General features: G+C 38.3%; 1 protein-coding gene across 1 annotated transcript; it reads right to left on the bottom strand.

Moving 5' to 3' along the window:
* Window positions 1-465: 465 nt before the first annotated feature.
* On the bottom strand, window positions 466-25,801 carry LOC122655567 (probable E3 ubiquitin-protein ligase ARI8). The gene is made up of 17 exons (XM_043849777.1): window positions 25,794-25,801; window positions 22,392-22,395; window positions 20,615-21,095; window positions 17,631-17,755; window positions 17,219-17,327; window positions 16,903-16,993; window positions 15,682-15,854; window positions 15,324-15,428; window positions 15,104-15,192; window positions 9,870-9,977; window positions 9,573-9,663; window positions 9,381-9,470; window positions 8,080-8,127; window positions 7,452-7,523; window positions 7,282-7,381; window positions 7,052-7,178; window positions 466-1,094 (listed from the first exon to the last, which is right to left on the bottom strand). Exons 3-17 carry the CDS (start codon window positions 20,768-20,770, stop codon window positions 830-832), a joined length of 1,749 nt encoding a protein of 582 aa, XP_043705712.1. The 5' UTR covers window positions 20,771-21,095; window positions 22,392-22,395; window positions 25,794-25,801; the 3' UTR covers window positions 466-829.

Below are 25,801 nucleotides of genomic sequence, written 5' to 3'. Positions count from 1 at the left end.
AATGCTGAGAACCCACCATTCACATGAGTTACTGAGTTAGTGCCATTATGAAACACAAAGGTTACCCAAATCAGAAGGTTCATAAACTCCCATTGTTCGGGTTACCCTTTCCCACATGGTTTTTTTTGCCAATGTGGGACCTACTGGAGTCTCAAAAGTTCTCAATTTCAAATTTTAGAATTTATTGGACCCCAATACCAACACCATAATGAAATCAACTCGTTAGCCAAATCACATTACACAAAGCATATATCACATTGCCTTAAAAAAATCCACTTTAATTTGAAGAGAAATTCATGATAACTGATGAACAACATTATAAAAGTCTGGGTTATTTATGGTTTGGCCACCACCTAACCCAAAATTGGGGGCTGTTTCAGAGGGAACTGTCCTTGTGACTTGTGAGGGCATAGTAGAATGTAATGCTCTCCAAAGCGCACACAATTGTCCAAGCAAGAAACACATAACAAGATCCAGAAAAAGAGTGCATATACATTCCATCAGAATTCATAGATGCTACAAATCTCTTCTAGGCTCTGCAAAAGGCTACTATGACCGCGTTTCTCATTAGCCCCTGCTGCCAGTATATTATATGAGATGAGTATCAAAACCAGTTTGGACGACTAGATTTTTTATATACAGCGATAGTGTTCGTTTCTTCAACACACACACCTAGAGGAAAGGCTGTTTCATCTCCCTTTTCCTCATTTCAATTCTTTCGCTTTTCAATGCATTCACAACCTGATAGACCCGGCGGCGCTGCACCTGGAAGTTTCACCACTGGAACTTCCACAAGGATCTCTTGTAAGTTGCAGGAATCAAGCAGTGCCTACCGATGCTGACGGCACATCTCACAGACGGTAGTAGACACTGTATTAGCAAAGGTACAGTGTTCACACGACCAACAGCCTGAGTCGTCCAAGTTTCTGCTAGGGCCACCAGATTTGGATGATGTTCCTTTGCCTCTTCCACCTCTACCCTTGCCACCCAAGTTCTTTGAGCTTCCTGCCCTGCTGCAAGCACCATGGCTGTCAACATCCGACAGACCATTCTCCAATGCTCGGACCAAGTTCTCAAAGTAATTCCGTGTCACACTGCAACTCAAAATAGTCACAAGAAAATCAAATAAGAAACCACAGTATCTACTGGCAACGTCCAACAGAAAATATTACAGCATCTACAAGCAATATTCTACAATAAGCAGATCACCATCTACCAAGGACCCACACCATATACACGTATCCAATGATGGTCACGTCTCCAAGAATTAATGCCATGACATGATATAACCACTGGATACGTCATTGTTTGGGGTATGTTTCAATCAACCACCTAATCTATCAAATTCATTTCCACCACTACCACCACCCCCACAAAAAAACACTCCATAGACAACCTTTTGACCAAGATATAAACTGTTGGTCGAACTCACGGATGAAACTGTCTTAGGGACTGAGATAGCCAGATTAGGATCCCATATGGATAAGGCACATGCTCCTCAAACCTGAGAGGAAAAGAATAGGAGGGGAGAGATCGACCACAATGTAGGGTACTTCTGCTACCATAACAAAAGAGTCCCTTGAACTGGAGGAAAGAGAAGAGAACAAATAAGAAGCAGGAGGAGGGAAGGAAAGGGGTAACTTCCATGAGAGCAAAGGAAGAAGAGATGAGAGAGACAGTAGGAAAGAACACTCTATAGCCAACCGGCTGTCTCAAAGGCCACGCAGGTCTCAACCCAAAAAACCAACTCAATTCATTCTATATTATCTCCAATTCTCCATCAGCAGTTACATGCTTATATAAAAGAAGTAACATATTCTATGTTGGAAACTCAAAAACGATTAGGAAACTAAATCCTACATAGTTATCTCTTATTTAATAAAAAGGGTGTACCCAGTGCACGAGTCTCCCAACAATGCAGGGTCTGAGGAGGGTCATAATGTATGCAGCCTTACCTGCGCTTCATGGAGAGGTTTCCCGACTCGAACCCATGACCACTAGGTCGCAATGGAGCAACCCTACCATTGCATCGAGGTCCACCCTCTAGTTATCTCCTAATTAATCTACCCAATAAAATAAAAGATTACATGTTATCTATCCCAATAAAGAAACAAATAAAATCCTAAATATCTTACCAGACAAAAAATCTAAATTTGAATCCAGTTTAGTCTAGCTATCCAATTCGAGCCGCCAGCTAACACAAGAATTAATGCATCAAGTAGGGGACCATACCCGCTACCAACGATTTTAACAATTTGTTAAGCTTATGCTTGCTGTTTTCTGTGAGATTCAGAACTCCGTTGTTATGAGATGCAGTGAAGCCCTTGGTGGGATGCCAAGTTGGACTAGTGAGATGCTAAACAAATTCTAGGTGGGAAGCCTAGTTCATATCCTTCTTCTTCTATCCTCAATCTCCTATCTTCTTCCATATTCTTCTTTTTATCTTCTCTTCTTCTCTCAAGTTCAGTTTTGTATTTTTACTTTAATGGCTTAGTTGCTATTTTCTAGTTTATATTTCCATACTCAAATCTCAATTTGTTCCTCAGTTGCTAATTTCATTCCCTTAATTTATATTTTGGTATAACTTGTTGATGCAGGTTCATCATAGATATTGGCTTATTTCTTTAGAAATAGGCCTAGGGTTGGGTTATATACATGTTGGGCCTTTGTTCCCAAGGGTTTTCTATGTATTAGGCCACTTTAATGAGCCTAAACTAGGGGGTACATAGGTTGCATACGGGATTAGCCCAATACTTAGTTTATTTTTATGTTTTTAATTAAACCGGTTTAAATTGGTTGCATCCAATTGGTTCAATTGGTCTAATTTAAGTAAAGTGATCCTATTGGCTAAGAGGTTCTTATATCCTATTAGCTACCAGGGAATCTTCTTTATTTTAAGTAGTTTAAGTTGTTTTAAGTCGTTAGGACTCTATTTTGAGTCTATTTCAGTTTCCTAGTCAGTTTAAGTTAGCTAATAGGTTAAGGATTGGGTTAGGCCATTCCTTTCTAGTGTCTAAGTCTAATTTTGAGTCTTTTATATAAGGTTCTAAGGGAGCCATGTATTGAATACGAATTTGATTAATAAAAACTCAGCTTTATGCTTGCTGCCTTTGCTCCATCGTGAATGTGCCTTGTGAGTAATATCAAGGTGAAGGGATTGGTGGATTTCCAATCGACTCCTTGCATCGTGAAGATCGGGAGGACTACTATTTATCTCCTTGCATCTTGTAGATCGGGAGACCCCATTGTTCATCTTCAAAGTTGCTGCCATTGAAGATCTCTTCAAATCCAGTAAGTTTGAATCTGAACTTTGTTTAAACCTTCTTCTTCTTACTCCCACCCTAACTTGGATTCCTCTATAACTTCAAATCTGTCCATTAGTTTCAAACCAAACTTTCAGCATACATCCCTTACATCATTATTAACACTCGATCCAAGTTTCATCAAACCCCCACCACCCTAAACCCTAGAATCCCCTACTCCTACCTCCATTAGGAATTGTCTCAAATAACCTTATCTTGCTGTCCAACTCATCTTACCTACTTCCATTCACTCAAACATCATAAAACCTATACCATTAGACTTCCCTACACCTGCCTATCATTACCATATAAGACAACCCTAACCTAAACGTAACCTCACCCTAATTTTGACCTAAAATTCAATTCTGCCCAAAAATGCAGAATTTCAAAACTCATCCAAACCCTAACCTTTTTATACCATAATGGCCCTCTAGACCTGCCCATCAATACCCTATAAACCCCTTTCCCAATATCCAACCCTAATCCTAGGAATTGACCTAAATCCTAGTGTTATCCATTTGAACCAGCAGCCCCTTTTGTTATTTGATCCAGTTGTTTGGCTCCTAGTAGGTCTCCTACCTATCTAGGATTACATTACTTGTTATTTCTCACACTAGATATTGTTTTTTTTTGTAGGGACCATAGTTGTCAAGGAGTCATCTAAACGCCGGCCTGGCGTATTTTGTGGGGTCTAAGCGACTATCACCTTATCCAAATATGGAACTTATTTATGCCAAATATCATTTAAATTAATTTTTTATATTTGTAAAAACATTTACTTAAGATATTATTCATAAATAAGCAACCCCCCCCCCCCCATTTGAATCCAATATAAATACTTACAAAATCAAATTCCAAATGAACAAAAAAATCAATCCCTTTAGTTCAAGAACATAAATTGGGTTTTTGCCAGTAAGTAAAATTTTCAACTTCCAAATGCTGGGGTTTTTTCTCAAATCTAAAAATTCTATAAGTCTAATTATATACCAAAACATCACTAAAAGCCAAAAGAGTGGTAAAATAATTTTTTATTTTGATGTCAATTTATTTCCATTCAAGGTGATTTTAAACAGCATTTGCACAAATCAAATAAAGTTTGACCGAAACATAACTCCTTCAATATAAATTGGATTTGTTGGAAAGCTGGTTTTATGCTCTACCTATAACAAAAAGTCTCATGTCAAAAATAAAATCATTTGACCAATCAAATTTATTAAAAAACAAGAACATTTCAATAAATCGAGAACAGTTTAATTACTTGTAGATAAAATAATATTTTCCAAGAACAACAAAAACCAAATGTCAGACTAGGTATACCAGGACAATGATCATTTCCAAGAACATTATAAACCAAATGGGGGGGAGTATGTTGCTTAGGGGGAATATTCACACAAAGTATGTAAGCTACACAGGGCTATTTGTGTGTTAAAACAATCACTTATGGCCTGATTTGACAAATTCAGCTCTATTGTTACTAAGTGTAGATTTTCACAATGCTACTTTGATCACTCTGTCTTTGTTTGTCAACTTGTCGTCGAGGTTCTCAATTGGTGGTGTAAGTGGTTTATGTTGATGATATTATTGTATCTAGTAATGATACATCTGGCATTGTAGAAGTAATATCTTTCCATAAGCACTTTCAGACGAAAGACTTGGGTTATCTCAACTATTTTCTTGGTACTGAAGTTCTACGAAGCAAGAAAGGGATTAGTCTATCCCACTAAAAATGTGTTTATCTTTTGTCTAGAAGTTGTTTTCTTGGATGTAAACCAGTGGATCCTATGGATCCTCTTAAGAATTTTGGCACAAATGATGGTGAAATGTTTGATGATCCGTAGCAATACAAAAGACTAGCTGGGAAGCTTATTTTTAATTGTTACTCGTCCTTAAATTTCCTTTGTTGTAGGAGTGATTAGCCAATTTATGCAGTCACCAAAGAAAGTTCACTAGGAGGCGGCTTGTCGTGTCTTAAGGTACCTAAAGGGAGCTCCAAGGAAGGGGTTTATTTACCGATCACATTAGAATGTTGATCTAGTAGGATTTTCTGATGTTGGTTGGGCTGGTGTTGAAGGTGATAAGAGGTCTACCATAGGTTATTACACATTTATTGGTGGCAAACTTGTCTTGCAGCACAACAAGAAACAAACAACTGTGGCTCATTCCAGTGGTGAAGCGGAGTAGTGAGTTATGGCCATACTACCGGTGAGTTGATGTAGTTGAAGTCTCTTCTTCAAGACTTGGGTTTTCCAATTACTCAACCCATGAAGATGTTTCAAGTTGCCATCTACATTGCCAACCCCCCGATGTTTCATGAACAGACTAAACATGTTGAGGTCGATTGCCACTTTGTACGGAATGTTGTTTTAAAGAAGCTTATTGTTACTCCGTTCATTTCATCTGCTGACCCGTTAGCTGATCTGTTTACCAAGTCTTTGAGTGGCCCTATTTTTCGGAAGTGTTGCTCCAAGCTAGGCATAGGAGATTTGTATGCTCCAGCTTGAGGCGGAGCTGCGGAGTGTTAAAGTGTGTGGTCCTATAGGAGTCGTGGACCCCTATTGGACCTCCTAGTGCTGGCGGTAGTATGTTAGTGTGGTAGTGCTCACGATAGGGGGAGTGTCGGATGCAATCTGATAATCCAGATTAAGGATCTCAGATGCTAGTAGGCCCCATAATCAAATCTGTAACAAATCTGAGATAAAGGAAGCAACTACGTAGTCAAGAGAACAAATCAAATTGATGAAAGGGGAGTGAAGAGAGATGAGACCGATGTTCTTGGGAGAAAGAAGAAAGAAGAACAGAACAAGAGAGAAGAGAAGAAATCAGATTTGGGATACCAATCCCGTATGCACTACTCAACAGCACCAAAATCTCTTAAAAAACTCATTCTTTATTCAAATCTCTTTAATTGATGGGGGATGTATTACATATATATACACTGATGCAAGGCATCCTTTTGATCCAGCAGCCGGCCCATCAAAGAGGCCTGACCAGTATTTTCCAAAGAAGTATTTTCGAAAGAAGGCCCACCCAAATCCAAGACCAGTCCAGACCTGCCGAGCCTAGACTGAAAATACTTCTTCGAAAATACGTCTTTGAAAATTACTGGTCAGGTCTCTTTGATGGGCCGGCTGCTGGATCAAAAGGATGCCTTGCATCATAGACCTAAAATTCCTAATTTGACATAAAAGGACTCCTAATTACTCTATACACTCAATGAAGTAAATAAACTCAAAACAGAATTCTATCTAGCTATTAAGTATCCTAGTCTAACTCAAGCACTCAATCCAATTACTAATCCCGTGTACTAACATTATCCCCACTTCATAGGCTTATAAATTAGCTTTATTATATCAATAAACCCAAAAATAAGAAGCCTAAGGTCTATAAAACCCAACCATGGACCAAAATAAAGTTTTATGAGGCTCAATTGACCTAATTGGACAATCTTAACTCATCAGTGTCCTTATCGTTAGTCTCCTATTTTGGTTAGTCTTGTTAGTAGTTACTAATTAGATTGCTCTTCTTTCTAGTACTTTCTATGTTTAGCTTTCATAGTTTGATTGTAACATTCTATTACTTATTATAAATAAATATAGAACTCGTCCAGCGATAGTCACGTTTCTGAATCTATCGTTGAGTTCAGATTCTTCTCTTCATCGTCTCCTCTTATCTGTCCTCTCCCTTTGTTCTCACCCTCTTCTTCTTTTGGTTTGCTGGTTATTAGTTCTTTACCAAGTTACACAAGTTACCTGGTCAGCCCAGCAAGTTTTGTGCGGAATTCATTGAAGCCTGGAGTTGGGCCATCAGCACTCAGGTAAACTTGTAGTTCCTTCTCCGCACACTGATGAAGCCTTTCTAATCCAGATTCCGCTTCACCTACAAAACAAGCAGAGATGTAAATCCTACAAGGTCCCCCCCCCCCAAAAAAAAAAAATAATAATAATAATAACACTAAAATTTGGTTTGAAGGAAAAACTACCTTGTAAGTACTCAAAGAATTGTCTCTTAGCATGTTCATTCTCAGGAAGATAATATCCATAGGCATAGGTCCACTTCAGAACCCGCCTACATTCAACTATCTAAACACACAAATATTGTCAGAAGAGATAATAAGGAAATCCAAGTGTGAAGAATATGGAGCTTATTTACCTGTAGCCAGGCCTCTGTAATAAATTTGAGCTGCGACTCAGGTTGGGACTGCTTGTCACTAAGTTTTTCAAGCTGTAGAAGAGAATATTGTTACCCTATCATATATTATGGTAGCCAAATATTAAGTTGATTTAATGGCAAGGTAACAACAAACAAACATGAGATAGAGACACCATCCCTCAACCCATGCAGAGGACAGAAGCCACTCTGATACCTCTAAAATGAATTACTGTAAACATCTAGTACTCAAGTATTTTAAAATTCCATTGGTATTATCAAGATAAAAATACTCATACCCACCGCTGGGCCTGAAAGAGAAACATATTCAGGTGAAAGCACAGCAGATTAAGAAAAGTTGATGCATATGAACCACCTGTTAAACCACCACCCTTATTTCATTTTCTAATATAGATCTGGTAGACGAACAATAAAAAAACTTTTCAACTTTTTAGTATAGTTTGAGTTTCCACTATGCACAACAAAATGTCAAAACATATCATAGGACATTGTGCGCATCTTGCACAAATGGATTTCATGGCATAAAGCCCCCTGAAAATCAGAACTTTATCGGAATAACAAGCATTCTTAGCTACCGAAAACACATAAAGATAAAAGAAAATTAGCTTACTTGAACAGTTTGCATTTGATGTAAATCTGCCAAAGCCTTTTGCCTTGACTGCAGAAAACAAAATTTAATAAAGTCAATTTCAGTTATTTGATTTTTTTTTTAAAGGTACGAAAGCTTCAAACAAGCAAATATGAATATTATGCAATTAAATGCAACAAAACATCAATTTTGCAAATGAAGAACAAACATAAAGTGCAGGAGAATTCTACAGTCTTAATTATCTTCTCCCATTTCCTCTCTGAACCTCCAACAGAGTTCTCAATATGGTGAATCAGTAAAGATGAACAAGTATAGAGATATCTGATCAAAATTGTCTGAGGGCAATAGGCAACTTACTTACCACTTCTTTTATAGGTAATAAACCAAAATAAGACTTCAGCTACCACCAAAGATAAACCAGCAATCTAGCATTTCCAAATGCATGGTCATGGGGGAATTAAATACTTTAGCACCCAGGATAACCCCAGTAGCTCCATCAATTCTTGACCACCTAAAATGCTTATTCAGACACTATTATCAAAACCAGATATTCACTTCAGCAGTTCCACTATTATCAAAATTGGGAAAAATTGTATCACTGGTTCAGGTAATGCAGAAGAATAGCATTACACAGTTCCAGCATCCATAAAATTCACACTCTTGAACTAAGTGAAACAGCTCCCTGGAAAGGTCAGTCCTTTCTCAGCTCATGCTCTTCATGCAAATTTAAAGAGCTTTAAGGGGGTTATAGTCATGTTTCAATTATATCTACATCTTTTTAGAGAAATGGAAATACTATCTTTTGTTGTTGCTGATTCAGAAAAGACAAAAATTCAAAAGAGCATTTTGGCTGCTGATTCTGAAATTATCCTATTTTTTCCATAGTAGTATCAAGAATAAAGAATCCAATTATGTGATCCTTCTGAACATCCTCAGTTCTCACTCAAAACACATAAAATTTCTTTTCTTTTAGCTGCCAGGAAAAAGTACACTATCAAGTGAACATGTTAGAACTCAATCATTTGCACAAACAAGTAAAACATTACAATCATCTGTCATAGTAAAAATGTTTCACTTGTTTGTGCAAATGAAGGTATTATAGGTGCATAAGACCAAACAAAATCTGTGAAAGATAAAAAGTAACAGCAGCTTCCCCACTATAAAATAAGCACACTCCCAACTGCCACTTAATATCAGACATTAAGAGCAAAAAAGATTAACAATATTCCATCTGAAGGAACGATTTTTATGTGCTACAGAAGAAACATAGCTACAAAGGACACCGCGCCCAAGCTACAACAATTTCATAGAACCACACATACCGACTGGTTGGTTGCCCAACGTTCATAATAATGAGTATATCTCTCTAGAGAATTTTTAGCCATCTCTCGCCTTTTCTCAGTCTCATCATACTGCAACCAATAGCATTAAAAAAAAGTTACTGCATCTCTTAATCACAGATACCATATTAAAAAAAAGTGAAAGAACAAAAGAAACCAAAAACAAAATCTTACAGCTCCCTCTTGCTTTGCTGTCTCGTAACGGTTACATGCGTAAAAACCACCAGTTCTCTCACCATGATCTGACCATGCACCAAGGCACAGCCTGCAACCACATAAAGTTAATGCCATTGCATTAAGAAAAATGAAGTAGAAGGGAGTGTAGAACAAAAGGGATGTTAAGAGGTACAAAAACATTCATAGAAAATCTTTCGACTAGTAAAAATTTACTTTCACAGATTCCACAATTGATGACTTATATTTTACAATGGAATAAGAAACTGATTAATAAATAGATTAAGAATATCTTACCAGCAAAACTCAAATTTACAAGGAGGCGTGCATGTAATATGCATACAGCCCTGGTTTTTCTCAATTGGGCGCTTGCACTTGGGACAAGGCTTGGAATTAGCTAATATCCTGAAAATCATATCAGTAACATAGATTAGCATATTGTAAAACATGCAAGAAAATGAAGACCTCAATAGATTAGCGTCAGAGATAGTACCGTGGGGCTACAATAGTTTATGTACCGTGGGGGTATAACTTTATAAGCGATGTTCCAGGATAGGGGTGTGTCCCTATCGTGGTATATCTTGCCCTCTTTTAGGTTATTAGTTGTTTTCTATAATTAGTAACTAGGTTTAGTCTTGAACGCTAAGTAGTATTTCCTGGATTTACTTTCCTACATAGAGTCTGATTTGTGAGAACAGCAACGTTATAAATAAAGCTTGAGAGGACCATGGTAGACAGACTGAATCAATCACGGTTCAGCCTCTTCTTCATCCATCGTCTCGTCTCTCTCTCTCTCTTTACTTGCAGGTACTGGCTCCAGGTTCAGGGTTTGTCACATGTTATCAGAGCGGTAACCAGTATCTGTTTTAAAAGTCGTTTCAAGGATCTTGGTTTGTGGTGAAACCCTAGTTCATAGAAGAAGAAGAAGAAGAATTAGGGTTTCAATGAAAATTTTGTATGAAGAACATAACTGTTACTGCTGATCGATTGATTATCATTTGCTGTTGCTACCATTGTATCCTTCTCGATTTTTGCTGCTGACCTAAGGTTTGAAGGTTTGCTGGTTAGAAGGGATACTTGGCTGTTGATGAATCGCAGACATCTATTTATTGGTTGCTTTGATCGAAGTCCAGTGTCGCTGCTGCTGTGTACTTCGATTGCTATTGAAGATTTATTTGCATAATCGAACTCTGGTTCACTGATGCAGATCAGGTCCGACGATTGGGCATCAAATTGGGTTCAATTCTGGCCCATATTCTGAGACATCGAATTAGCATGTACCTGCCCATAATTTGAGTCACATTCCGCCCTTGATTTTGTCCAAAGAAGAGATCAAGATTGCTGATTTAAGGGAGGATTATTTCCAGATTTATTAGTTACTGATTTGCTGATTTGTAGGGGATTTAACAGATCTCATGGGGGCCTAGGAGGACAGCTATCGACCAGCCTGGGAGAGATAATGATCAGATTGTGTGGGCCCCATGGCCAGCTAGCTGGGAGATTAAGATTGAAAATTAATTGGCCATGCGAGGAGGATGATTTGTCAACTCCTTAAGTACTAGATTTCAGGGTTGTCACTTGTGTTTAGGTTTTATTAGCTTAGAGATAGTTTCCATTTTAAATTAGATTGCTTAAGTAATTAGGACTTCATCTTGAAACCAATTATGATTTGATTTGTTTGGAATGTTTATAAAAGATTTAGGATGCAATTGGCTTATAAATAAAGGAAATAGGCTGGACAGAATAGCGAACGCTTTAGAGAAAAGAGAGAATTCTGGTTTGATAGCCATGAATGCTGTGAGGGCACTGAGGGGAGAGATTCCTTTAGAGGGTGAGATGCCTTCAAGTGGGTGAGAGGCCCGGGAGAGAATCAAAGGCTCAATCCAAACTACTTCTTTCCAATCAATTTCAGTGAGAGTTCTGTGCTGAAAGGTACTGATTTGCTGAAGACCATTTGAAAGACTGAATCAGCCACTGGAATTGATGTTCGATAGTTACATGAAGGCCTGAGAATATCAGTACATCAATCCTGCTGTAGTGTTGGATCTTAGTTCAACTGGCATCTACATTATTCTCTTGATCTTATTCTCGATTTGATGGTATATTTCAGAGAATATTCTCAGCTGCTGTCGAAGGTTAAAGAAGATAAGTCTTCAATTTGTCGCTGTCCAAGGTTGAAGACCAACGATTTGTTGGTCTTTCCAAGGTTACCAACTTGAGCTTCCCCCTTGGTTTTCGCCTTTAAGCTTTACCGCCAACCCCTAGGTTCTCGGTAACGTAAGGAAGAAGATCACTTCACTCCTTCATGATAAGTATCCTTTGACTTTATCTTTAATAATATTTTTTTTTCTTAATTCCATAGTTACCCCTACTTTTAAGAGTTAAGACCCCAAATCGTTATGGGTTTCCTGCTGGTTGTGACAGTCACGTATCTTTTCCTTGTTTTATTTATTATTTTTTTGTTTCCTTTAATGTCCCTTCCCCTAGATTGCTGGTTGTGTGGGTTGCAATCTCCTTTTGTGAATAGGTTTCCTTTGTTGCTTTATTTAGTTTCTCAAACCTCTTAATTACCTCATGTCACCTATGCCCCCCATGCAGTCCCCCATGTCACCCAATTGTGACATCTTTTTTCCAATCCCATAATCTATCACTTTCCATAAATACCCTTATCTTTATGCCTAATTCAGCCCATATCCATATTTTATGTTATTGCCTAGTCTATCCCCAAACAATAAATACTGATTCCCTTCATGTCTCATTGCTTCTTTATTTACCAATAGCCCTTGAAAGTTTCTGGTTATTTAACAAACTGCCATTGTCTTTTAATCCTTGGAGTCTCGTTGATATGATGGGCCCATAAGCAATCCGAGCAAGGTTTTGGAACCCTGCATTGCATTATTTGTTATATTTGCTTGGGTGATCCCATAAGTGTGGCAGAATTTATAAAATTGTCATTGATCTTGTAGATTTACAATTTTATTGCTTTGGTGGGTCCTCAATCACATAAGTTTGGGGTTGCATTTTTTGCAATATTGGTACAAGTGATGGTTGTTATTGCTATTGAAGATTATTGGGATCGTATTCACGATCGCTCTTGATTATGGGATTTTTTGTGATGCTGATTATTGGTCATTATTCATCAACATGTAATGAGACACGTGAGTAGATTGGAGATTCTTATCTGCTCAGATCATCAGTTGAAGATTATATGCTAGTTTCAAATGTCATCAGTTGAAGATTATTATTAATTATTTTGTTCATGTCATCTGCTCATGTCGTCAGCAACAATTTTATCTATGAAGATAATTATTTGGAGTATTCAGCGACAATGCAATTTATAGGTGGTTCACAGCAATCTTATGTTGTCTAGTTCACAACAACCTTATGTTTAGTTATTTGGTCTCCAGCAACTGATGGTGCTACTTGGTTTGCGGTGACCTATACTACACTTTTACCTGGTTCACAACAACCTATGCTGCAATTTTATCCGTGAAACCTATTTGAGGCTCAGAAGTGCATTGATATTTGCACTTTTATTTGCCTTCTTTGTGAAACTTACTAACTACTTTGCTTGAGAAGAGATTATAATGTAGTTGTTGGATGCTACACTTTTACTTGTCCTTTTTTTAGCAGATTACTAAGTACTATCTACCTTCTTTGGGAAGAGCTTATGATCAAGGTTTAAAGTATCGGTATCGGGTATCGTATCATATCGGTCGGGCGATTTTAAGAGACGTATCGTATCGTATTGGAGAGATGTATCGATCGGTACAGAAATGCATGAAAATCATCAAAATACACATGGAAATACACTTTTGGACAAAAAACAATATAAACAAGCAATATATGTCATATATCATGCATATACACTAAGAATTGTGAATAATGTATAACCAGACAAGTGGGACACTTTGAAATTGTTATAAAGATGAGATTTCTTACATGCAGAGTCACTCTATTATCATGAAGAATGTTAGGGTGGATCAAACTCATGTCTGTAAGGGTCTTCAAGAATAAGAGTAACTAGGATGATGTTGTTTATTGATCGAACATAAGCACCATACTAACCCTTAAGGAAGCCATTTTCGGTTTTGGGTGAAAAATGGTGGATTTGAGTTCAAATCTTTGCAAATGTATACAAAGCATGCATCGAATATTTAGTTGAACCTATTCTCCTTGAATCATAGCAAAAAAATAAAAGGAACTAAAATGTAAGATTTGAAGCAAAAGATTAAATTTTTTGAAAAAAACCTACCTTTCCCTTTAAGTGTTGAGTATGTCTTGTATTCCAAGGATTCGAGTGCAATGTGGATCCGACCTGACCCAACATATTTTGTGGCGCGACCCGAAGGGAGAAAAATTTGAGATTTGGGGGTTCTGGTTCGTGTTTGGTGTAAAATGTGAAAAAAGGCATGTGTATCAATACGTATCGATATGTATCGGTCGATACATATCGATACGTATCGATTCATTTAAAAATCCAACCAAATGGTAATATTAGTACGTACCAAGGGTATCGATACGTATCGACCGTATCGTATCAACACGTATCAATACACTCAATACAATACTCTTTTTAAAAATAAAAAAAAAAAGAGACATCGGTCAATATCGTATCGATACCGATACATATCGGCCGATTCAATACGATACAGACCGATACTTTAAACCATGCTTATGATGTTGTTGTTGTTGGTATGAAATTTTGGATCTCTAACACATATTTTGTTCGTTGCTAATGGTTATGTTGACACGACGATTTTTTACCTACTGATGTTGTTGATGATTGGTGCGCTTGAGTTGATACTGCTACCTGAATGAAGTTCTCTATATGCTCACTAACGTCTAGAACTACTATTATGTTCAAGACCGGTGTTGCCTTTAATACTTGTTCTTGTTGTTCCAAGCTGGAGCCTTTTTGCTATACTCTAGCTTGAAGGGGAGTGTTATAGAAATTGTATCGTGGGCTACAATAGTTTATGCACCGTGGGGGTATAACTTTGTATGTGGTTAAATGGGTAGCTGACCACAATAGGGGGGAGTGTTCCTATCGTGGTATATCTTGTCCCTTGTGAAATCAAAAATCCCATCCATGTATATATACCAGCGCACACTCTCATTGTCCCCGTGCTAGTGCAGGGGCTATGCAACCAGGAAGTGATCTCTTGCCCTATACTTAAATAGACTTGAGGCCGCAGACAGCAACCCAAAGCACAGGGTATTGATCCTCAGCACTAAAAATCCACAATCAACTAAAATAAAAAGAGTAAGGACAACACTGCTTCCTATAAAGTTGAAAATTGTAGTGAGTAAATCTACATGCACAAATTTTTTATATCAAAAGCTAAAAGAATACTTATTTAAAATCACTGATCATAATGTACTAGAAAACCATCAAAGATCATACTCATGGAGTGATTTGAAATAAAACTGTAAACAACTAAACAAACCTAATGATGAGCATGCACATTATAGTAAGTTTTGACATATCTAAAAGGAGAAAAGAAGCAGTCAGACACTATTTACACTACCAATTCATATTTTCAGATTCAGCACTATTCTTCAAAATCCATTTAGCCACAGTACCACAGTCCACTGGTCGATGAGCTTCCTCTGTACACTGCAAGATAAAATTCAAACAAAAAATTGAAGAACTTCCAGATGAGTATTAACTAGAAAAGAAAAAGGTTTTTTGCAATGAACTTAAAAGAAAAAGCATATACTTTGTCAAACCACTCAGAAGGCACTTACATTCCAGCAAAAACTGTGTGAGCAGTGGCAAGAAACATCATAGCTTCCACTTCCAACAACAAAATCTACAGCATATTCGCAGCCTGGAGCAGGACACCATTTCGTCTGCAAAAGAAAAAAGGAGCAAAGGGAAGTTAAGCAGATGAAGACAATCCAACACTGCCTAATAATTCTCTAGATGGACAGTAAGAAAAGTATCATTAATCAAAGAAAAAATGATCTATTTCATCAAAAGTAAACAATCTTCGCATTTTCTTCTATTTTCCTTACACTTGTTTCCAAACAGGGGATGTGTTCAGTAAGAAAAGAAATAGAAGAAAAATTACAGAAATGTTGCTTATATTGATATTGCATGTACCTTCCTATTGTCTTCAATATAAGATCTAAGAAGGTAACGAGAATACTTCTCCTTATCCTCATTAGAAGCCAATGGATTGATCATGTCTTGACCAACAGCAGCACCACATGATGGATCAGGACAGCGCAACATCAAACATCCAGGACCATCATTAATTGACGTACTAATGTAGCCTGACAGACGGAAACTAATTTAATATCAAGAGCAGAAGCAGATGGGTTCCACACACACACACAGCTCAAAAAGATAAACTGTACCGATGCTACAATGTTTTAGGACCAGAAATATTATACTCTAGACAACTTGTGTGGTATCAACTTATGAAGAAAATCATCTTTAACGCTAGAAACCATAAGTTAATTGGTAAAACACATCTACCATGATCCCACATGTTTAGAGTCCAGCTTACACACTAAGGGCAAATAAATAATGCAGAAGTGCAGCAGAATAGCCAGTTTTCTAGGCCTTGCACTACAGGCAAACCTAATTTGAGGCATATGGATATATGATGGGCGCTCCCTTATCATAGCCATATATCCAATTTTGGTAACCGAACTCATATCATATGGCCCACGCATACATTGAACATCTTTTGTATCCTCAACTGTCAAAACTGTATTCCAAAACTCTACTACTAAACCATTTTCTGTGGTTTTATTATGCCCTGTGGCAAACTCCATTTTCCTGAGACTCGACACATGGATAGAGTGCATGCACATTTGAGTCTATAACAAGGCAGTGATGACTAACAACTTCAGTGCAATGGCTGTTGCACTACCACCATCTCAATAAACAATCATCAGAAGTGAAGAACGAAACAACATAAAACAAAACAGAACATAGGTTTTTCCTGGAGGAAGTTAAATGTGAGAACGTCATCCTTGGTCCTTGGCTAATGCAGGGCAAAAGAACTTCAGGATTAAGTAATGAGAAAGCTCATAAATCATGCTGCCTATAGACACAAAATACTGCACAAAAAACCTTTAACCAAACACATAGCATGTTGCCGCTGAAATTTACTGCTGGTGTGAGTATTTCATCAAAAACATGACTTTGAAAGAGACTCAAATAGGGCCCAGAATAAGTAGTCTCAAAATCACTTGTCCTACCACTTGGACAGATTTGCAGTAGGTCAAGACAAATATAAAAGGACAGATTCATGCTCAAAAAGACATGGGTAAGGAGGACCCTTAGAGCTAGCCCAACAAAAGTGAGACAAACCTGTCCAACATGCACCACAAAAGGGATGGCCACAGACAGCTGATGTTATCCTATCACGAGGAAATGTTTCGAAACAGATTCCACAAGTCAGCTGCAAACAAAAGCATCCATTTTGCAATGAGGGTGCAGAACAATCCTAACATAATAACAAAGCAAAGCTGCCACCACAAGCATGAAGAAGCATGTGAAACATAATAAACAACTTTTAAGACAAGATACAATTTTGCAAACCACAAAGGTTTTGGCCATTATATTAAATAACAATAAGGAATTAAGACAACTTGCGCAAGTAGTTAGGAACAACATGGACGCTTACTTCTTTAACATTTTTAGAAATTTGAACCACTGGTTTCTCTAACAAACCAACAGCTTTACGTACTTTGTCCTCATCTGCAAACCATGCATCATGCACTTTACTGACACTCCTGGTAAAAATCGAAAACATAATTTTCTCAGAAACATTAAAGACACAAAGAAACATCAAAGAAAGTACTACTGACAAAGCATATGAGAATTTGAATAGAAAAGTAAATGTTATAAACTTTGTGGTACATAATGCTTCACACATACAATGACATCATCATGTATGCACAGTATTCCACATAAATTAAAAGGCCCATCATGCCCACCTCAATGTTTTAAGAGATTACACAAACAAGACATGCCAAACAAGGAGCAGCCTGTAGAAGATAAGTAATAATAGGGGAAAACAAGGCAAGGCTTGTTACCAATTATAGTGACGTAGCAAGATGCTAGCAGAAACTCTTGCAATGGAAAGCACAGTAGATATCATTGTAATATCATCATCCTGGCGTTGACGTATATCTGCCTCACTCAATATGGTGTAGTTTTGCTGAAATATGAGCAGAAGTCAAATTCCAAAAAAAGAAACAATAAAAGTCACTAAAGAGTAAAGACAACAAATTGGAAAGACAACCATGCATATATAAAGCAGAATTATACACATATAAACAGGGGCGCCTGAGAAAACAAGGCTGAGAAAATCGAAGCCTAATTGGTGTTGGCAAGTTTGTTGCAAATATAGATTCTCTTTTGAACAAAGATAGAAACCTCACTTTGACCATTTGTACACAAACACACTTGCATCAAAGCCTAATTGCATCGCTTCACAGAATCAAAGCCTAATTGGTGTAGGCAAGTTTGTTGCAAATATAGATTCTCTTTTGAACAAAGATATAAACCTCACTTTGACCATTTGTACACAAACACACTTGAGGTTAGTTGGGATGGAGGTGTCCAATCGGTCGGTGACGGTCGGGCTTAATCGGTCCTGCACCTCTGAGGGCCAGGACTGAAACCAATCAATTACATAAATCAGTCCTCACAGCCAAGCCGAGACCATTAACATATAGTCAGCCGGTTATTGATCTCTAATCAGTAATCTGTCTTAATCAGCCGGTGAAGCCATTTATTGTTTACATTTTGCTGAAGGGTATTACAATAGGTCAATTACTCCTTCCTTGATGGTCCTTAATTGGTTGGCACATTCATCCTAATCAGTCAGTATCTTGGGTTGGACCGAGACCAACCAACCAATCAAAAAGTACAAATCCTTAAACCGAAACTGGACGTTTAATAAAAGTCAGTTTGGTTTTGGTTTTATTCAGGCGATCTCGGTCAGGTCTGTCGGTGAAAGCCTGGAAGTGAAACCTTTAAGTTGGGAGAAGGCTTGATCAAGTTGATTTATTTTCCCACACAGATATGATGATTTTATAATGATTTATGAATTGTAATATTGTCTTCAGTTATTCTAGCCAAGGAACTCAGGTACACCATACTACATATCTTGAAATCTTGTGGGCCTTCTGAAACAAATTTACTCACACACAGAGAGAAGAGAGACAGAACAGGCAGCAAATTCTGAATGAATGAAACACCATCCATGAAGTATCAACCTTGGGTATTAATCTCTTTATACCTCTGCATCACTTAGGCTTCAAGTTATTTCCAATGCTAGTCAAGCACCAAACTTGCTTCAGATTTCTAATTAATAGACAGATTTCATTAACTAATACTCTTAAATAAAATGCAAGCGGTACTTGAAAGATCATTAAAACAATGACTTAGTGTTTAGTTCCAGCAAATTCATGCATTCAAATATATACTTTTAAAAAAAAGGTGGGAATGAATAAGTAGTTTTTATATTATGGTTGAGTTGCAAAACTAAAGCAGTACAAATGTTTGACTCCCATGACAACTTGATCTAAGGTGATGATAGGTAATGACTAATGAGAAAATTACTAGTCCAGTTCATCTAAAGATCTCCAAACAACACCAGAGGTAGGTGGACAGATAGGCCTCTGGTTTTACCCTTTTTTTCCTATAAGATCTGTTGGGACGAACATTTGTTTTTCTTCATACCAGTAGCCTAAGAAGATCAATGGACATTTTTCATCAGCAACACTGATTCCTCCCTCCACAGACTTGTTTAGCACGCCCCTTCTCAATCAGAATCTTCGTTTTACCCTCCCCAAATATGCCAAACATGAAAAAGGTGTATTCCCTCACAGCTTGGTTGGGGGGGGGGGGGAGGTTTACAATTGTCTGAACACTATGTCAGGTCCTGGTGGAGGGCTGGTTAGGAGAAGAGGGGAAATCTGGGAAGAATCAGAGTTGTAGGGGGAGAGAGGGAATCACATAAGAAAGTTAGGGGGAAAGGATCGCCCAACACCAAAGCCATGAAGGCACTCATAACACAGACTCAATTTCTTCTTTAAATCTCTGATCTTTTGATCGGTACCAGCATACATATAAATAAGAAAAGCAAACCCTGCACATAATCTAAAACAGAAATAGACACATATCCAACTAGGAGACTACCAAATTACCATCCTATGTATCCTACCCAAAATAAAAGATTACATAATATTTTCCAAAACAATAAACTTCCTAAAATCCTAGGAGATTCAAAAACTCAAACTGGACCCGGTTCATCTCCGTCTGGATACCAAAATGGGATTGGCTCGGTCCAAGGTAGTCCCACCTGCATCAGGTTCCTATACCTCTACTAAAAAAGGGCAAAGGGAAACCCCTAGATTGATCTTCCTCTCCATCTTATCAACCAACCTTTTTCTCCAACACCTTAAAGTAAGCCTTTTCTTTATATTCCTTCACCTTCATCCAGCTTCAGCATTCCACAAATTAAATCGTGTACAACTTCCCCAAGCCACCAGTTCAAAGAAAACTGCACCTTAATTAATTGACTTGTACTTAAGAATTAAAGCCCAAACTCTACAAACTAAACAAATGAAGCAATTGCTACCAATAACCAAACTGACTACCAATGCAGTGTGTTCACCTAATCAACCCAAAAAATAACTCATAACTGAGCCCACACAGGTAACATGAAACAATCCATCCATGATTCACTCTTGGTAATTAAGAACCTTAATTCTATCCACATTAAAGAATACATGAATAAGTATAACTTTTACAGAATTTGAACAAAACCTATCAACGGGCCACCTCTCCACAAAAATAAATTAATACCAGGAACTACAAATAAGAAATAAATACCGGATTTCACTACCCATATACCAAAACTAGAATCATACCAAAACTAGAATCAATGGATATTCCAAGGAGCAGAACCAAAGCCCAAAAAAAATAAGAAACACAAACAGAACCATATCATCAAAAGCTAAGGAAAAGGGGGTGGTAGGGGAGAATAAAATTGTCATCTTTAATTCACCTGCTGTCGATGCAACGTGCTGTCGTCAGAATCATCGGTGTCATTGAAGTCATAATCCCCATCATCATCATCGCTCGCCATGGCTGTCTCGCCGCTGTAGAAGTCGTCCAGAGATTCTACATCGTTCGCATCGTGCATATCATCCTCTGAATCCATCACCTCCACAGCTCAAACCAATATGAACACACAAACCCTACAAATTCCTCAACCCTCAAAACCCTTCTTCACCCGAATAATAAATTACAAAAAGATAATCTACAGTAATAAAAGAGGAAACCTCGATTTAGAGCACAGGAAACTCGCGAATCGAGAGAAATAAAGGTGAAAAAAAACATGAACAAGGAAGGACCAGAGATGCAGAAGATCGATATGAGGAGGAATCGAAGGTTTCGTATAGGTATTTGAGGGCGAAGATGGAGACTGGAAGCCTGGAAGGTAAAGAAAGAATATATTATCAATATTTGAGGGGTTTTTGGTTTTCCTTATTTGCCCTGAAGACAGACAGGAATCACACACATTTATACAAGGAGCAGGAGAGACAGACACAGAGAGAGAGGGGAAAATCTTAATTTAAAAAAAAAAAAAACAAAAATCCAAACTGCTGTCTGCCATTGGATTATAAAAAAACATTTTTCTTTTTCTTCTTTTTTTTTTTTTTTTTTTTTTTTTCCAGTGAATTTTTCTCTTTTGGATTTGGGGGAAGTTTTCGTTTTTTTTTTGGTTCGAAGGGAAAAGATTGGCATGGATCCATGGTGGATTGAGCAGTTCTCCAACGAGCCTAACGCGAGGGAGTGGGGCCTACTATGCATACATGGCACTTGCAACACCGCATGATGAATATAGCAGCGCTGCAGTTACAGCAGCGGATTAAATTCCAATGTCCAGATAGCATGGTTTGAGGTATCGGATTGGTATCGGCTGTGACCGATCCCAATACCAATCAGATCCAGCTGTATGGACAGGGGTAAAAATGTAAAAAAGTTAGTTTTTTTATAAGAAAACAGGGACAAAAGTGTCATATTTGTCTGAGTTTGGGTGATCCAATCCGATCCGATCCAACTGATACCAAGATCACGAACCATGCCAGGGAGCTTCCAACAGTTGGGCTGTACCGCACACATCCTGATGGCTGATTGAATACGCGCCAAGATATGTGAGGCACAACCCAGCCCTCAAATTCCCCCTGCACTCCCTAAGTGCTGAGCTCCCTTGAGAAGAGCCGGATCCTTCCAAGGTACACCATAATGAACTAATTATTAATGGGATACGGGTTTTAATTTCTAATTTTGGTGATTAGGAGGTTCTAGCCATCCGATGAGAAATAATGAGATTAGGAACATGGTTGTGAATGAGTAGTGGATCCTGTGATTATGAAAAAGGGTGTGCCCACTTTGTTGACTCAACGATGGATTGGATGGTTGAGATCAATCCATGATATTTTTTCTCACTTGGTTCTGTGGTGAATTTGGGATCCACCTGATATAATGATCGCAAGTTGGCTCGTTAGATTGAAATTTGGTGGATCATGTGATTTTATTAGGATGGTCTTGGAAACATGCGATCAGTCTTCATTGTGGGAGTGCTCACTTTACGTACAGTGAGGGTCTCACAAGCCACTGTAGTCACATTATCCGCCTGCGCTCACTAGCGTATTTTGTTGTCCATACGTAGTAGTTTCTCAGAAAATTACATCAATACCTACTAAGCGTGCGTACGTATTTTGTTGGTTAAAGAAATAGGCTATCTTTGGCATAGTTGAAAAATCAGGTTTTCTGACTCGACTCATCCTCCTCAAAACCTGGTGATTTGGACGAGTCAAACCTAGTCAGAGCGAGTTACGTTTTTATATTATTTTTAAATAAATTAATGGTTATGTTTAGTTCATAATAACTTGTGACATATAAACATGTCAGAGCCCTTTAATGTTAAAAGGTTCCTTCATCTAGACCTTCAACCTCAAAGCAGAAAATAGTTATTCTTCTTTACATCCCACCATCTCCTTGAAAGTTGAAGAATGAACTACCTCTGTGAACCACTACAGGTTGCCATCTATTTCTGTGATTCTCTCTCCATCTCCCTCTTGAGATGGATCGATCCAAGCACCTTCCCTCATCTCCTTCTCTCGGGATTTCGATCTTGGGTGAAAACCTATCTTTTCCTCTATCTGTTCATGAATCTCGTTTTTAATCTATTTTTTCCACCTCTCTGCAAGTCCACAATTGAACCCAGAATTTCCCTCTCTTCTACCATAGAAGCTTGCTTCACATATCTTTGATCTCTCTCGTTGTGTCTGCAAATTCGAAGTTGCTGAAAAACTAAAAAGAACAAGCCATCTTTGAAGGGCTTCGCTATTGCTGGTGGGATACTGAGAAGTTGTCTCAGCTTGTTGCTATGTAAAAGGGGAGGCGTAGAAGCTCTGAGCAGGTGACGAGCCCAGGTGTGGAGATGGAAATGGAGATGGAGGTTCCACAAAATTAAAAAAGGAGAAGCACTGATCAGTCTTTGATCAATTATTAAAACCACATAGACCATCATTTTGTTCATTGTAGATACGAGGATGTCATTGGGAAAGCACAATAGGAGAGTGAAAAAGTTGCCATTTCAAATGTAAAGAGAATGGAGTGAGTAGGGGGATGTGTGTGTGTGTGTGTGAGAGAGAGAGAGAGAGGAATTTGGGGATTTGAGTTTGACCAGCCTCGTTGAGTTTTGTGTGTGTAATTGAATATGGGCCTAAGGCCCTGTCCAGGCCACCCACATGGGGTAGGCCGGTCCAACCCGCAAGCATGGGAGAGAGCCGGCCACTTAAGTGGCTGACTCTCTCCCCCCCCCCCTCTTTCCTTAGACGATTCCTAGAGGGAGTCTACAAAGGGAAGGGAGTTTTAGGATTCTAGGTTATAAATAGATAACCTCCCTAACCCTAAGACTAGGCTATTATTCAACTAATTTTCAATTTATCTTTGCTCTCCAAGTGTTTGTGTTCTCTGTGGGATTCCATATCTTCTCAGGGATTTGTGGTGTGGAGTTCTCTGTGGAGAAGCCTATCGTGATCGTGGAGATTCATTCGTGTGCTCGTAACCATAAGCTTGGCTTTTGATCCTTCTTCTACTGCATTTCCATACATATTCAGGTATGATCCAAACCCAAGTTTATTTGGATCTGGTTTATGGGATCTAACAATGGTATCAGAGCTATTGGTTTATGGTTTGCTTTTGATGTAAGAAAATAAATTTTTTAGGTTTCTTGAGATTTGCAACCCGAAGCGATGCACGGCAGCGTGTGTGCACTACAATTGGCTGCCACGCACACTGGCCCCTTGCGCATGCCTACCGACCTCGCAGCTCCCCACTAGCCCTGCGCGCACCTGCACTCTGTTGCTGCACCCGCGCTGCCAGCCCTCACGGCCTGTGCTCGTTTTGTTTTGCTCGCACATCTTCTGGCTGCGTGTTGCAAGTCTGAGTCATGGCTCCCTACTCTTGCGAGCCATCGAAATCAAAGTTTTAAATTTGTAGATTATTTTTAATAAAAAAAAATAACCATTTTACATGCAACGATTGCTTTTCAAAAGCAATAATGGCAACTTTTTGTAATGATTGCTTTCCATTAAAAAAAAAAAAGTAATAATTATATATGCAATGATTTGAAGAGTTTTGGCCATTATACTTTGAAGTTTTTTGGTTTCTTGGTGTATGTCGTACCTTGCGTACACTTTGGCAATGGCAGTGGCAGCGGCCTGCGGTCCCGAAAGGACAATTTTTAAAGTTTTGTTTTAGGGTTTTGGCAAGAAGATGGGTGAAGGGAAAATCTCTTCACCCATGTTCTTTTTTTCCCCTAAATTTGGTTTTAATTGCCCTTTGTTTTTTTATTTTTGCTTTAATGTGTTTGCAAATTTAAATTGAAAATTTTACCCTTCCGTGGCTGTATTGACCTTGTTTGACTCTACCATTTGGGTAATGTTGTCAAACCCCCATCCCATGCAGCCCATATGATTTTATTTTTTGTATTTTTGATAGAATATTGGTGCTTATGTAAGGGATATATTTTGATGTATGTGTGAAAGAGTTGGTACCTGGACATGATACAAAGTGCGGTGCTCCCCGGTAGTGATGTAGTAGGATTCTTGAATGTAAAGAACTAGTTGTAATTTTTAATATTTTATTTTTCGAGAAGCCATGTAATGGGAGCCTACTGCACTGTGTATCATAATCTCGTATCGACTCGGCATATCACTCCAAGTACCAATCTAGGTCTCTTGGGTGAGTTCCTCGCGCACCCAATGTATGACACATTAAATTGTGGTTTGTTTCCTCCTATTTTGGCTAAAATCAATTAAAATTATATGTTCCCAAAATCCACACATTGTGAGATTTGATTATAAGTCTAGCAAAATTTTTTGTCTCACCTTGTGGAAGGGGGAACTATTAATTTTAATTAGGGTTTCTTGAACAGAAATATTTTTGTGAATATATACTAAATGTCCGAAAATATTTTTGTGAATGTATACTAAATGTCCTCCCTTGCACATTGTAGTGATGGCTACCAAGAATGTTGTTGCTGACCTTAACCAAGGCAACAAATTGGATAAAACCAACTATGACATGGGGTATTGTAAGATGAAGCTCTTACTTAATGAACAAGATTACCTTGAATGCCTAACCTCTGAAATGGCTAATTCCGATGTGGGTACTACTACCCGTCACCGTCAAGACAAGGAAGCCTAGGAGGCTTGGTTTAAGAGAGAACGTAGTGCTCGCTTTATTATGTTAAGCTCGATGCACGATGATCTCATCAGCCAATATAAAAAGTGCGAAACTGCTACGTCCATGTGAGATCTAAGTAAGTTAGACTCTAGGGGTACATCGACTATAAGGCTGCGGGTTATGACCATGAAGTTTGAGATGTACCATAAGGACCCCAAGCATAACATGGTTGAATACCTTAGGATTGTGAAAGACATAATACGAAAGTTAGATGATGCTGGGGTAAACCTTACCGATGAGCAGCAAGTTTAAGCCATCATTAGGACGGTACCTGATTCCTAGGCCCAAATGAAGATGGTTCTCACACACAACAACAATGTCAAAACCTTCAATGACATTGCCGTTGATGTGGAGCTAAAGGCTGAGTGCTTAAAGGCGACCCAATCACATGTCCTTGTGGCCCAAGCGGGGCAGTGCAAGACTTCTGGGT

The sequence above is a fragment of the Telopea speciosissima genome, chromosome 3, assembly GCF_018873765.1.
Source record: "Telopea speciosissima isolate NSW1024214 ecotype Mountain lineage chromosome 3, Tspe_v1, whole genome shotgun sequence".
NCBI lineage: Eukaryota > Viridiplantae > Streptophyta > Magnoliopsida > Proteales > Proteaceae > Telopea > Telopea speciosissima.
This window is presented reverse-complemented; position numbering and strand designations above follow the sequence as displayed.

What these genes read in the sequence shown, in the direction of transcription:
- LOC122655567 (XM_043849777.1), bottom strand. Translation starts at nt 20,770, where the DNA reads ATGGATTCAGAGGATGATATGCACGATGCGAACGATGTAGAATCTCTG. An exon ending in ATATTGAAGACAATAGGAAG is followed by an intron (nt 15,429 to 15,681) that starts GTACATGCAATA and finishes TTTCTTTTGCAG; the next exon opens with ACGAAATGGTGTCCTGCTCC. An exon ending in CAGCAAAGCAAGAGGGAGCT is followed by an intron (nt 9,471 to 9,572) that starts GTAAGATTTTGT and finishes TATTGGTTGCAG; the next exon opens with TATGATGAGACTGAGAAAAG.